At 33.8% G+C, this 15,374-nt stretch overlaps 2 protein-coding genes across 3 annotated transcripts in view; one reads left to right on the plus strand and one right to left on the minus strand.

Moving 5' to 3' along the window:
• The first annotated feature begins 385 nt into the window (after nt 1-385).
• LOC115243500 (fatty-acid amide hydrolase 2) lies at nt 386-8,012 on the plus strand. Of its 2 annotated transcripts, XM_029820568.1 has the most exons (10): nt 465-482; nt 515-742; nt 4,260-4,467; nt 4,902-5,105; nt 5,262-5,467; nt 5,787-5,929; nt 6,008-6,186; nt 6,333-6,722; nt 6,829-7,011; nt 7,099-8,012. In XM_029820568.1, exons 3-10 carry the CDS (start codon nt 4,294-4,296, stop codon nt 7,195-7,197), a joined length of 1,578 nt encoding a protein of 525 aa, XP_029676428.1. In that variant the 5' UTR covers nt 465-482; nt 515-742; nt 4,260-4,293; the 3' UTR covers nt 7,198-8,012. The 2 variants fall into 2 exon arrangements, with proteins under 2 accessions (XP_029676429.1, XP_029676428.1); XM_029820569.1 differs by lacking the exon at nt 515-742 and having other exon boundaries at nt 386-482.
• A 390-nt stretch (nt 8,013-8,402) lies between these two features.
• The window catches only part of LOC115243614, a 19,901-nt gene continuing 12,929 nt past the window's right edge, over nt 8,403-15,374 (minus strand). Inside the window, exons 2-4 of the mRNA XM_029820745.1 lie at nt 13,185-13,382; nt 10,681-10,964; nt 8,403-10,026 (exon numbers count right to left, since the gene is read on the minus strand). Of these exons, the coding sequence (XP_029676605.1) occupies nt 9,361-10,026; nt 10,681-10,964; nt 13,185-13,347 (1,113 nt within the window). The 5' untranslated portion in view covers nt 13,348-13,382 and the 3' untranslated portion in view covers nt 8,403-9,360. The remainder of the gene's footprint in view (nt 10,027-10,680; nt 10,965-13,184; nt 13,383-15,374) is intronic.

Raw genomic sequence — 15,374 nt, forward strand, 5'->3', positions numbered from 1 at the left:
CTGTCGCACTTTTTAACGATCCACTTTTTTCAGTTTTTTTTTTTTTTAAATATTAATATTTATCCGTCTGTAAAAATAGAAAAAAATATCGTCGAAATGAAATGATAATTAATACATGCTTATTATTGAAAAAAAAAAAAATGTATTAATCGAAATGTATAACATTTTGAGGATATTGCAACGATTATTTATCTTTATCAAAAGGATTTGTTATTGAAATCTAAATTGCAATCCAATGTGATATCCTATATTATATATGCGTATGAGAATATATATATATATGTCTCGCACCTAAAATGAGACAGCGGGTCCGATGAATTTTCAAGACCGCTCCTGCGATTCACGTCCGCTTGTCTCGTAGCTATATTCGCGTCGCGCGCAGCTGTCAGACTCGTGACAGTTCGGAAGAGTTCGGAACGTGTCGAGCCTGAGAGATCGGAGTAAATCGCGCGGCGTACTACATATTACATTGGTACATCCATGTACGTATATACATACATACATATACATATAGTGAGCGGTGGGTGGGTGACGGTTTGTCGATGTCAGTGTGCTCGTCGCTCCTTGGAAGAAACGAGTCACGATCGGAGAGGCAGTCGTCGTCAGGTGCTCGAAAATAAAAAAGATCAGCGACCGTGTCTCGTTGACGCGGTCGAGGAAGACAAATATTATAGCGGATTGCACAGGATCGTGTAAAGATTATCCCGTCGATGACTGTTGGTTCGAACCGTTCGCCCCTTCGGTGAGTTCTTGTCGGCTCTCTATATCCGCCCGACCGGATCCACGATGAATAAATCTCTCTTTCTCTCTCTCTCTCTCTCTCTATCTATCTATCTGCTTTTCCTTTCTCTTTCGCTGACGCGGTACGTCAAATCGCGTAATCCTAACAACACACACGTTCAAAAGACGTTTTACATGTAAAACATCCTCTGGATGTCCTCTGGACGTCGTTTGAACATGTGCGTTGTTAGGGAAGCGTCCTGTAAGTAAGTATAGACCAGGTAACTTATTCCTGCGAGAAAGCTTATAACGGAGAGAAATCGTCGTGAAGATGGCAAGATTCTTTCAAGGATCGATACATCAGTGAACGGCTTCTCGTACGTTGATATCTCGGATTAGGAGGAAAAGACAGTCGTTTCGTAAGAACAGCGAGTGTGTCACGCGAACAATCCCGGATTATAAATAACAACATCATTAGGGAGAGACGGTTGGCTTCCGTTTCATGGAACCTCTTAATCGTCCGCGGCATTATTTGAAAATCAGGTAAATAAACTCATCGCTCCTTGACAGGTTCCGCGACAAGTAGCGAGAGTCGCGCGAGAAGAGAGAAGAGAGTTTTCTAAATTAGATGAATGTCAACGACTGATATGTGGCTATGAGCTAAATAACTCTTCCGGTCGGTCGATATTCCTGCGATCGATTAGATCGTATCGCGACATAACATATAAATATTTCCGAGAATTGATCGCGAGTAAAAAAAAAAAAAAAAATAATATTATTGTTGGCGCGTTAATATATCGAATGCATGAAACGTGACACTCGTGTCACGTAGCCTCGAGGCGTTTCTTTTGTACTTTTTTTTTTTTGATAGTCTTAACATCTCTCTCTCGACCTGCGTATATTCGATAACCTTGATTAATTAATTCCGACTAATTATTGATTTACTATCCCGCCCTTCTCCCTCCTCCCCTTCGCGCATTACAATTCCCATATGTAAACGAAGGAGAAATGAGTTATTAATCGCGGATGTAATTTATATATAAGTTGATTATATAATTACAATAATAAAAAGATGACCATTTATATGAGGGAAGATTTTTGTTATGTTTACATATATCGCTTCATATTTTGCTCGTTGTATAGAAGTCTATATAATATTTTTATATCGTGATGTAATCAAGTATTAATAATTCATGGTTGTAACATTAGTATGCATCTCGTTCCAATCAACTTGACGTAAACAGGTCTGTCAATTATAAAAATATTGAAATGATTTTCTTTAATATATAGGTGTGATGTAAATTACACAACGATATGAATAAACATCAAATTTGCAATCGCGAAATTCGTCCTCAACACAGGAAGTTTACATTATTACATAATGACTGGCTTAATTAACAATATAACACACGGTTTGTAATGGCGATGAATTAATACGTGCGTACATATTTTCCCACTACACAATTCTATTGATGACAATAAAATACAGAATGCTCTGATCGTATCGTTCGAAATGTGTACCTTGAATAATATGCTATTGAATTTTCTGCTCCCGCTTGCCCTATACTACTGCATTTCAATCATATTATCTTTATTCGTGTATGTGGTAATACTTTAATCGTCTATCTCGAGTGATTGCACAAAATAACCTTGCACCGACAAGAACCATTTTGTGTCAAGCATTGTCGGCTTGTTTAAAGTACATATAACGATCAACCAGATATGCGAGCAACGTAATTTGCAAATATAATTTAGCTGAGATCACTAAATAATTTGTGACAAATATAATTTGTCGTTTAATTTTATCCCGAAACATAAAAAATACATTTACATAAATAAAATTTATATTTATATAATATTAAACACATATTTTGATCGCATTAATAAAGTAATAAATTTATGTAATATTAAATTATTTTCTGGACTAATTTATTATATATATTGTAATATTAAATATTAATTTAATATATTAATATTACATACATAAGAATGATATATTAAAAATAATCAATTCGCAATTTGATCTCTTAAAAGAGAATAATTAAGAGTTTATTGTAATTTTGCATTGTGATATGACACAAAATTATGTTAAATTTTTAATCTTGTTTGAGCTTTATATTAAATTGCTATTAAAATGCTACGTGAAAGTTTGCACTTTTAAAATTTGAGATTGTTTCTCAATATTAAGCGTAACAACGTTATATATAACTAAAACCTTAACGATTGTGCGCAGACACAATTATTATGTGTGGAAAATTTAACGGTAGACACAAAAGTACATACGTCCTGTTCATTTTGTTATTTGTAAAGCTGTTCAAACTCAAGCGTATTGTTCTGTCAGCCTTGATACGTAATTTCATGATTACATCATTAAAATGGTTGTTCACAGCGTCAAGTGCGTAAGCGTGTATCATTGTATAATACTCGTTCTCGGATCGGTCTGGTTAAGAATATTAATGCGATTTTTCTAGTCATGATTATTTGCGAGATTTACATTTCGTCACTTATGTACTATACTGACGTTTATTTATCGCCAACGTGTCGATTAAGTCATTATATAGTGTGACAAGAAGACGCAATCGCACATGATATTAATTGTGCAATTTATCAAGTACTGTATCGCGTTCTTTATTATGGAATTATAAACTTATCTAGCGAAGTTTTACTAAATCGATCAACTTTGTATTTCGATCCAAAACTTTATTTTTTATAATGTTATTTTTTATAATAAGAAGGTATTAAAGAATATTATTTATTATTTTTATTAATTTTTATTTTTGGTTATTTTTCTTTAATATAATAATATGTTCTATATATTAAATATAGAACTAGAAAATAAATTAAAATATAGAACTTATTATAAGGTATTATAATAACATTATACTTTTTCATAAACTTTTATAATTTTCATCTTTCTTTTTCTTTTGTAATAAATTCATTAATAGAATTGAAAGCATGATAGTGCTGATAATGTTGGACGATGTGAAAATATGGGTCATATTATGTAATTGATACGAATATAATATATGTGTATAGAAATATAAAATAAAAACAAGTACGATAAAAATGTTACATTATGCTGCGATAAGTTATCAAATATGCTAACGTACTACGTCGCATATGCGTAACATAATCTCGACCTAAACACATAACGATAAATTAATATTAATAAAACTTAATTTATAATGAATTTTACTATTATATTTGCGAAATTAAATTTAACGAAAAAACAATTTTTTTTAATGGATTTAAAACTTGCTTTTTAAAATCTTTAAATGCATTGTAAGAATCGCCCTTTTAAAATGCATTTAAAAATTGCTCTTAAAGAATGCAGTTAAACTGTTTTTAAAAAAAGTAGTTAAACTGCATTTTAATTAAAGTTAGCGTGTATTTTGCCTATCTTGTATCTAATATGCGTTTAAAATATATATATATATCTGAATATGTAATCTTATCGTTAGTGAGAGACATGCTCGGCATGTCTACGCAATATGAATGCATTAGAATAGACGCATAGATTAAACTTTTTTTTTCAACAGGTGAATATCAATTGAAAAGCAAACGTGTGGCAAGATGCAAATTTGGCAAGTCCTGAACGTGTTCCATCGCCTCGTGGAATTGATCGTGAGAGGAACATTATTGTTAATCGCTTACATCAGCGGGCCGGCAGACTCTCAACCACCTATCAAAGATTTAACTCTCCTGCACAGCGCGACTACTTTAGCGTTAAAAATTCGAAACAAACAAGTAAGTCTCTTTTTATTCTCAAACCCTTTGCCGAATCTCTTGAATGTTTGATAAGTTTCGATAGTTTATTTCTGGTAAGTTCCAAGCTATTCGCGTTTATCGATTTTGTAATCTATCTCTCATTTCGAATCATCTAATATCTAATGACAAAATGAAGTTTTATTTCTATATTGTATAACTAATAGCATTATAATGTTTCAATTTAAATATAATAAATCGCAAATCAGAATTTTTATAGAAATATGTTTTCTATCTTCTTGTTTTGTTAATTATTTTATATGTATAAAAAAGATTAGAGATCTCTTCTCTCTCTCTCTCTCTTTCTCTCTCGTAATAATAAAAGTGTCCGGGATGCGTAAGCCTTATCATCTACTTATACGATACATCCACTTATATGGACTTAGGTTGACCACGTAACTGCTTATTATTCACAGTTAACTTCGGAGGAAGTGATATCTTCGTATATAGAAAGAATAAAAGAGATTCAACCGATACTCAACTGTATAGCTGCGGAACGTTTTACGGAGGCTCTTGAAGAAGCGAGAAAATGCGATGAACTATTGAAATCTCAGGACGCCCCGTCCGCAGATTTGTTAGCCAAAGAGAAACCATTGTTTGGTGTACCTTTTACTACCAAGGTAACCTTTATCAATTTCATTAGCTAATAGATATAATAAATTAATGATAACGGGAGATTAGGTTTTTGCTTTTCATATCATCTGTGTTAATATCATAAAATTGAGTGATTATAATCTAAGAAAAGGGAAAATACCTCTTCAATTATTATATTGCAGGACTGTATAAGAGTAGCGAATATGCAACAAACGGCTGGTCTAGTTAAACGAAAGGACATTAGAGCTGATAGAGATGCAGAAGCGATAAAATTAATGAGGTCAGCTGGAGCTATACCTCTAGCATTGACAAATGTCTCGGAGCTGGCTATGTGGTGGGAAAGCAGTAACTGTCTGTTTGGTACTACTAAGAATCCCTACAATACGAGGTACGATATATAACAATCAGCATGATATAGTGTATATCATTGAAAATACAATTATTTGTTGAGATTTTAATTATCGAAAAAATATAATCGCTCGAGTAAATCAATCTTTTCAAGTACAGAATATAGTGAGCAGAATCGTTATAATGATTGATAGTATAAAATATAATTATTGCATTTTTAATTTAATGTTCAATATGTATGTTAATGTATAGACAGCACGATATAATCCAATTTCTTCAATATCTTAATTTGAATTTAAGTGTATGACAAGATTTTTTATTCTCTCACAACTTTTTATTTCATTGTAATTCACTTTCAGACACATTGTAGGCGGTTCTTCGGGTGGCGAAGGCTGTATACAAGCAGCAGCTGGATCGCCGGTTGGAATTGGCTCGGATATTGGCGGCTCTATTCGTATGCCAGCATTCTTCAATGGTATTTTTGGCCATAAGCCATCTAAAGGTGAGGAATATTGAAAACTTGACTAACGCGCATGTTTCTTATTACCGATTTTTCGCGAAAATTATATTGTTATTACAGGAATAGTCTCGAATGATGGTCAATACCCTAGTGCACACAGTGATGACCAAGATCAATTACTCGCCATTGGACCAATGTGTAGATACGCTCAAGATATTACATTAATTCTTAAGATACTCGCAGACAAGAATGCCGACCTACTAAAGCTGAATCAAAAAGTTGACATCTCACAAATCAAGGCAAATTGATTTAACATTTCATAAAAGACAATTAACTTCCCTTTAACCTAATGTTACTTTATACATGCATGCTTTTACAGCGGGAAAACAAGGTTAATAAGTTTATCGTGTAATAAGCCTGAAACGATGTTTCTATACGAATTTAGATCTATTATATGGAGGACGACGGCGGTCAATATTTAATTTCCCCCGTGGATCCAGAAATAAAGGACGCAATGAGAAGAATATTGAACTATTTCGAGAAGGCGCACAAGATTAAGGCCACGAAACTGACTGTAAAGAAATTAAAAAAGGGTATAGCTCTCTGGTTGGCAAATATGACGGCCAAGGATCAGAAGGACTTTTCATACGAGTTAACCAATAGGAATGGCCACATTAATCTTTACTGGGAATTCGTTAAGTGGATATTATGTATGAGCGATCACACTTTGATCGCTCTTATCACTGCCGCATTCGAAAAATGTGGCATGAAGCATGGAAGTGAGGAACATGTTCGTCTTATGCAACAAAGTAAAGATCTTTGTCAGGAATTTAAGGTACGATTAAAAAGCCTTGAAGAGAAATTTATATATAATCAAGATAAATTTTTTGAATGTACTACTATGTTATTTGCGATTTCTTAACACTTTTCATGTTTTTTAGGACATTTTGGGAGAAGATGGTGTGTTCTTATATCCGACCCATCCAACTGCAGCTCCCATGCACCATGAACCGTTGTTCAAGCCATTCAATTTTTCTTACACTGCAATAATTAATGTGTTAGGCCTACCGGCTACGGCTTGTCCGTTAGGCTTAAATAAACAAGGGCTTCCTATTGGGATACAGGTGCGCGTTGATACATTGCACGATATTCTTACATAGAATTATAAAGGTATCGTACTTTAAATAACATATTTTTCTAACCGCACATAGGTCGTAGCGGGACCTCATCAAGATCGTCTGACGCTTGCCGTTGCGGAAGAATTGGAACGAGGTTTCGGAGGTTGGGTACCTCCGGCAATAATAGCTTAACACTATCAGTACTATTATGGACAATAATTCAATGAATGAATGGCATACACATAACGCCTCATCTTACCAAACCCTGCCATCTTTCTCTTGCGAAATATTATACTATTTATATCAAAGATTTTCATATGTATGCGAACACATTATCAAGATCAAGTACAAACTTATATATGAAAGTTATATATATATAACATGCATTTAATATGAAATATATAATTTGTTACATTATTTTATATTCTGTAAGTTTCATGATACAGAGTACACGATATGTTATTATTACTTGCATTTATGTGAAGTTCCAAGAAAATATTTGTATTACAATATCTCTAAATACGAGAATGTGATCTTTCTCAATCTTGTAATCAGTTGTTAATTGGGACTCCTTGATATAATATAACAATTAATGTTGCGATCAATATTGATGTAGCTGATTGTATTGATATGAAGACAGTATTTTACCCGATTTGATATAAAATTGGAACGCCATCGCATATGTGCACTCTTACATGAAAAAAGAAAAAAACCTGAAACTTCTTTCAAACCGGATATATATGAAAAAATAGAGTTGTATATAATATAATATAATATTCACTATTGTATATGTAAAATTGCAGTACATATTTATGTATATATGCCTCATAGATTTCTATATAGAATTTTCTATTTTCATACGTGATATATGTAAACTCAGATGGTAGCAGGGTGCTTTTGGTATTATATGATGATAATATGCGCGTTCAATGTTATTTAAAATATGTATTGATGTTGAGAATTTATACACATATATTTTATCTACCAAGAAATAAATTTTTATTATATTATTTCATTTCGCAATTATCTTCTTATGTATATCCATTAATTCCTTTTTCCAGCATTACTCTGTCATATATTTGACCAACTCAAACTATTTTATTAATAAATAATTTCCACAAAACTATACAAATATCGAGATACCTTTCAAAATTAATTAAATATTTTTGTAATTTGTCGATATAATATAAAAGAAAAATGTGCAAATTACCATGCGTTTAAAATATAATTTAAGTGCTTATCTAATGTCACGTCAAAAATTTATAATACTCTTATAGATGCAGTGCATATCAATACACATCTCGAGACATTCTATGAGTGTTTTTAATTTACTCTAATTCCAATAAATACTTTATTGTAAAATACACTACACACATATACACGCATATATGATATATAATTATTGGAAGAACAAGTTTCAATAGTTTTTTAGAAATAGCTCGAGCTTTGTGAGCTAAATAGTAAGAAAATTGTATTTTAATTTATGTAAATTTCATTTAATTCACATAAATATGCTATCTAAAAGTGTCTCTCTATATAAAATATTTCTCGAAAATATAGGTAACATTGTATCAAAGATATTTATCTTGCTGATTTCAAGCAGGATTTTAAATGGGATTGTGAAATTACATTTGTTAATATGTATGACATGTGAATCATAAAATTACATTAAATTCTCATCCATTTCTCAACTCTCTCTCTCTCAACCAAGTTAAAAAAAATAATTAATTTTCGAAACACACACCTTATTCTTATATCTCATAATACGTAGAAATAATTAAGAATAAATATAGCTATTGTTTTTATGTTGTAACCTCTCTGATACCAATTAAATTATTTCAGTAAAATCTGTTCTTATGCGATTTGTAAAACAAATTCCACAGTTTCAACAATTGTCATAATTAAACATGTTTAACGAAAGAATCATAGTAAATTGGAAGCTGAATATGCTACATTCTTTTTCTTATTTTATTCTTCATTCTAACTTCTAAAAAAATGTATTTAATATTTTTAAATATAAAATAAAAAAAAAAGTTCTCAAAATGCATGAAAATACTAGAAGACTTCACAGCGCGCTCTTAATTAATACTCATTCTGAATAATGTGTCAAAATCAGTATAAAAATTTTATATATCGATTTTATCGATGTTCCAGCAAAATGGAACAAGAAAAGCACCGCACCAAATTACATTCTAGGAAATAGTAAATAAGGAAATCCGTTGCTATTACCGATAAAATTACGCTACCCCGAGACTATTCGAGACTGTTATCTACAGACTCATATCGTTTATAAAAAAAAAAGGAAACGATAGAGTCCTATCATTAAGCAATACCTGGATATACAAGAGATCAGCGTTACGTTATGAGATTTGTTTTTTCCGACGGTGCCTCGCTGTTGCCAGTGATAATGAGGGCCTTCCCTTCTAATCTATTATCCAATGAATTATCCTTGCTGCTCTCGCTGCCCGATCTGCTGGGAATGATTTCGAACTCGTTCGAGTTGGCCTCCGCGTCGAGAAACACCAGGTCATTCCTGAACTGATCCGTTCTCTCATCGGAATCATGTCTCTCGTTTCCGTTATTGTCTCGTTTGAGTACCTCAGCACTATTCTCGCAGTTTTTCGTCGCAAGCTCCGTCATTTCTCTTTGTTCATCCGATCGTTTATTTATCACATTTAATTCTACGTCCATTTGCGCCTTTTCGGGAGAAAACTTCGAGAGATTGTTGAAGAATGTTTTATCCGCGCTCATCAAGACGGTCGAGTCGTCGCTCCTTAGATGGTTTCCGTTTGCGGTTTTCGACCCGTTGGTCGGTTTTTGTAGACGCGTACTCTGGTCGGCGAGCTCTTTTTTCTTTTTGGCGGCCGCGGCGATCTCGGCCTCTTTCATCGCCAAGTGGATGACCGGCTCGGCCCATAATCCCGGGCTGAAGGCTGGTCCCGTTCCACCGAGCTCCGCCGGCAAGATGTCCGTTGGCAGGTGATCGTGGAGCGTGCTGAGATTGTTGCCGTGCAGATAGATCTGCAAATAAAAAGATGAACGTTAACGGCTTTTCGCGCTTGACAGTTATCTGATGCGCCTGAACGATGATAATTCATATAACATCTTACACACCCGCAAAGATATCGGTTTTTGCGAAGAGACTCTTATTATTTATGACATCTGTTTCAGATTACGTTACACATTAACGCAAGCAATAAAGATTAATTTTTATTATATTCTCTAAATATCTCCTAGATGGGATAAGAATTGTGAATAATGAATTTTTTAAATTAAATTTTTAAGTGCGGTTGTTACTGTATGCAATTGTGGTGATAAATTTTTGTTACCATTAGATACCATTAAAACATAAAATTTTATCTACAATTGTAATTACACTTCGTGCATTGAAATATGATTATAATCACATAATATATATGTATCCAATCGTATCCAATCGTAATTAAATCATATGACTTTTATATAGCGTTGAAGATAACCCAAAAAAAGGGTCAACGTACGCCATTTATAGTTTTATAATTATTGTTTTAATCAATAAATATTGTTTTTGCGCCCCAAGTACTGCGCGTGGCTCTTTATGCCGTTTATTTCCTTATTCTTAATAATATATGTATATATGTATCTTCGAAATTCATTCGTGCTTGTAATGCCGTGAATCGCCTGTACATGTCTTACCTTATTTCGCGTCTTCTCATCTAGAAATGGCTTCACCAGAGCCAGAGTCGCCTGAACGTACAGGGGCGCTGAAAGGAAGTGTATCGCTTTGAATCGGGCAGGAAATCGCCCACGTAGAGCAGCTATTAGGTTTCGCAAAGCCGCTGCGCCCAGCGCGCTACCCTGCCGTAACGAGAATCCGCTCCAGTCCACCACAATAACAAAACCAGATTGCTGAAAAAAAGTACAAGTCATCGTTGGAGGCATGTGATAGTTCCAGTTTGAAAATAAACATCTAGTCGAGACTGAATGTAGAGGTTCAGTTGAATGAAACACCACCAGTTTTATTACAGTTTTAAATATTTTCTTTTATATATATATTTTTTTTTATATTAATATGTAATTTCTCTTAATATAAGATAAAATAGTTAAAACATATTTAGTATATCTGATCACAAATGATTCACACGGATATATTGGATGATTGCATAAGTTCGTGCCCGATTTTCATAGATGGCATTAAGTTACTGCATGGCGGAGTTCTATTGTTTTCGTGTGGTAATTGTTGCTTACACCGAATAGATGACGTTGTCTTATGTCAATTTAGCGTCAGACATTGTTCAGATAAGTCCATTTGTGCATAAGAGAAATCATTAAAAATGGAGAACGAAAAGGTGCATTTGCGGCATGTAATGTTATATGAATTTCGGAAAGGCGTGAGTGTTGGGATTGCACAAAAAAATATTCAAACCGTTTATTTGGACCGCGCTCCTGCTCTCCGAACAGTCAAAAAGTGGTTTGGCAGATTTCGAAATGGTGATTTCAACATGGAGGATCAACCCCGCTCTGGACGGCCTTCTGGCATTGATGATGACATTGTGCATGCCTTAGTGGAAAGAAACCCAAGGATTACAACTGAGGATATTGCTGAGAGGCTGAACATCGATAATTCAACCGCTTTTCGTCATTTAAAAAAGCTTGGATACGTTTCCAAGCTTGATACATGGGTGCCGCATCTCCTGACTGAAAGGAATAAGCTAAACCGTATGACTGTGGGTCTTTCTCTTCTCGAGCGTAACAAAAAAGAGCCTTTTTTAGATCGAATGGTAACAGGCGATGAAAAGTGGATTCTCTACAAAAACGTACAGCGAAAGAGGACATGGAAAACAGCAGCTGAAGGAGCAGAACCCGTAAGCAAAGGCTGGCTTGCATCCGATGAAGGTGTTGCTGTGTGTTTGGTGGGATCGCAAGGGAATTATTTACTTTGAGCTGCTCCGACGCGGCGAAACAATCACGGCGGACAAGTACTGTGAGCAACTAACTAGACTCGCTGCAGCTATTCGAGAAAAACGTCCGATTTTGGCCAATCGAAAAGGCGTCATCTTCCACCACGACAATGCTAGGCTACACGTCGCTCAACAGACGCTGCGAAAATTGCAGGAGTTGCAATGGGAAATTCTGCAGCACCTGCCATATTCTCCAGATATTGCGCCTTCAGATTTTTATCTGTTCCGGTCTTTGCAGAATAGTTTAAATGGCAAGAATCTCAATTCCGAGGAAGCTGTCGAAAACCACCTTACAAACTTTTTTCAAGAAAAACCAAGTTCTTTCTTCAAAAATGGAATCGACAAGCTTATAGATCGTTGGAAAACCATTGTAGAAAAGAATGGAGACTATATAATTGATTAATAAAAGTGTTATCTCTAAAATATAATCTATTGAAGTTTATATTTAAATCGGGCACGAACTTATGCAATCATCCAATATAATTATTTTTTATCAATTCAATTTCTGATGCAATCCCAACATAGGGAATTCAGATTCAGATATTGGATTGTTTTGAAAATATTACACGACTCAAATCCGGAAGCCAAACCTAAAATATTCATGTACAGCACGAAAACCTCAAATATTAAAGAACGTGAACTATTTTTAGTATTAGATTTTTAGTATTGGCAGTAAATAATAGAACGCAATCTTAATTTATATTTAAATTTTAGAATTTGTTTCTTTTAACGTATGAAAAATATCCCTAACATATCCTATAGAAATCCTTAAGATGTTCCACAGGATCTCCCTGGATTCTCCAGAGGCTAGTGTACGGCTATCATTTACTCTTCCTCAGGACATCCAGAGGAGATCCGAGGATTAAAATAGGATATCCTCAGGATATCCTACATGTATGCCCTGGATGCCCTTTGGACGTCCTAAGGACATCCTTGTGCTGTCTGGGGTATATATATGTGTATATCTCTTTTATTCATATATTTCCGAAATTATTTAATATTCATACTTTACATAATTATTTTACATTAATCCGAATTTATATATTTGTTAAATATATATTTTGATTGAATAAGGTAAGAAGACAATTTTTTTTCAAGTGAAGAATCAAAGTTAAACTTTTGATATTAAATGATAATAGATACTTTTGTTTCTGATATATTTGATAACTTTACACGCATCACAAGATGCGATGATCTGATTTCGATAATTATACTTTATACGATTTTATTTTTACGTACCTACATCCGGCATCTGCCGAAGTACAGCTCTGACAGTCTTAATGGCTAGCTTCTTGTCACGCTTATCGAACCTGCCCCCCTCCTCGTAAATGCTACGTGCCAAGGCGACGCTATTGTGACCACGCGCGGGATCACACCACATATATTCGCAGTACTCGGACATTTCGTTATTTTTTTTTTTGCATACACGTCAATGGTCTGAAACATTGGAATAAATAAGATATTTTTTGTTATACACTTTTTTATTTTAGTATATAAAAAATGTAAAATGATAATTCTTGGACATCGATTTATGTGTATTCTTGAAGTTTTATTATACATTGTATATATGATTATATAATACAGTATATGTATATTATATATATATGTTATAAAACTCTTTTGTGAGGGAGAATTTTTTTAAACAAATGAATATAAGAATAAGCCAAACATTTTTGTTAAATTATTTTGCTTAACATATTTGTAGAGAGATTTTATATGTATATTTGAGATATCTTGAATTATATTTTTTACAATTAAAGATTTAATTAAAATTTTTTAATACAGAAATATCTATCATTTTATACAAGATATTTTATTTATTATTACTATAACTGATAGAAAAAAGACAAACACAAAAACGCAATTATTATTTTCATTCAACAAAGATTTAATAAAAAAAATTTATAAATGTAAATTATATCTATGTATACATTTCGGCAAAATGACAAGAGAATTTATTTCAGTTTTTCGACCAAGTTTAAATCGAGAAGAATAAACTTGAAATAAAAACTAGATCAAGAATGTCATAAAATGAAAAATGCAGTTTATTCTTCTTGAGAGAAGAGAAATATGCGCAGAAAATCATATTTATCTCGATATATTTTAGATTAAATACTTTTAAATTACTAATGATATAAAATTGCGAAAAATGACATCCAATTTATTACACACAAGTGATACATAAGAAGAAACATCACACGAGTGCACATAAAGCGCATGTATGTAACGTTCGATGATTGATTCGCAAAGTGGCCTATCTTGTTGAAAGCCACTCCCACTGAATAAATAAAAAGTAATGCGCGCTTAACCGCGATTTATATCATAAATCACGATAAAAAATGCGACTCAATTGCACTCGCTAAAACTTTCATTTCTCATTTTACTTCCTTCGCGCGAATCCAACAACATTCAGCGCACATTGCACCGGAGAATGATTCATGGGCAACCGTCCTTGTAAGAAGCGCGTGTTGCGCGAGCGGTTCTTTCGACCGGTTCAGGTAATTATTTCGCGAAAGTTTCGCACGACCTTGCAACAGGCGAACGATCGATTTGCGATCCCTTACACTTTCCCAGTCGCTAACTCGTCGGCAATCGAGTTGATTATTTCGAGAAACTAGGAACACACATAGCACTGACGATGAAACATTAAAACAAAAAAAATAAAAATAAATACAAAAAAATTCGATTCCTTCATTTAAATTTAAACAATGAAACTTAAAACTTTTATGTTACTTCCGAAAGGAGTAAAGTAGAAAATTAGCATTCCAAATGCATGTTACCTTAGGAAATGAACTGTTAATTTCTGTTTATTATTAACGCGAAAAGAAGATAAGTTTACAAGCTTACAGCATACAAGATAACAAAAACGTAAATGTATGTATAATATAGCTAATGCTATTACGTCAGATTTATTTCTGTCTCACAATTTGCCGAACCGATAGCCTTATTACCTTGGCAATGCAGTGTACCCCGACACGCACCGATACGCGGATTAAAATCCTATTTAATTACAACGGCAAGGAGATCAAAGAGATTGCATACGATGCAAAACTTCGGCGCAATGAACAATGTAAACGAACGTGAAATATATCAATGTAAAGTAAATAAAAAAGGAAAAAAACACACAATACACTATACTTACGCGAGAGCGCTATATAATCCCGGACAAAGATATCCTTTCTCTCTTTCCATCTTTGATTCTCTCTGTCGCTCCTAATTAGAAACAAGTTGCAATGGAGAAAACACAAGAGGATGGGATGCACCTGCACGTCCGAACAAACCATGCGCGGCTGAGAGGAATTACTCGAACCCGCAGATTTGTTGGAAAGTGTCAGAGCGTTGAGAAACATGAAGAGACGCGGAGCGAGGGAAATCACCGGCAGATTATTACGGTACGAGAAAGGAAAAAAGGAAACGAAACGGGGAAAG

This window comes from Formica exsecta, unplaced genomic scaffold (genome assembly GCF_003651465.1).
Source record: "Formica exsecta isolate Colony F162 unplaced genomic scaffold, ASM365146v1 scaffold72, whole genome shotgun sequence".
Taxonomy (NCBI): Eukaryota; Metazoa; Arthropoda; class Insecta; order Hymenoptera; family Formicidae; genus Formica; species Formica exsecta.

Coding starts and splice junctions, on each gene's coding strand:
- LOC115243500 (XM_029820569.1), top strand. CDS start 4,294: ATGCAAATTTGGCAAGTCCTGAACGTGTTCCATCGCCTCGTGGAATTG. Junction 5,468..5,786: donor AAGAATCCCTACAATACGAG/GTACGATATATA, acceptor ATTCACTTTCAG/ACACATTGTAGGCGGTTCTT. Junction 7,012..7,098: donor GGCTTCCTATTGGGATACAG/GTGCGCGTTGAT, acceptor AACCGCACATAG/GTCGTAGCGGGACCTCATCA.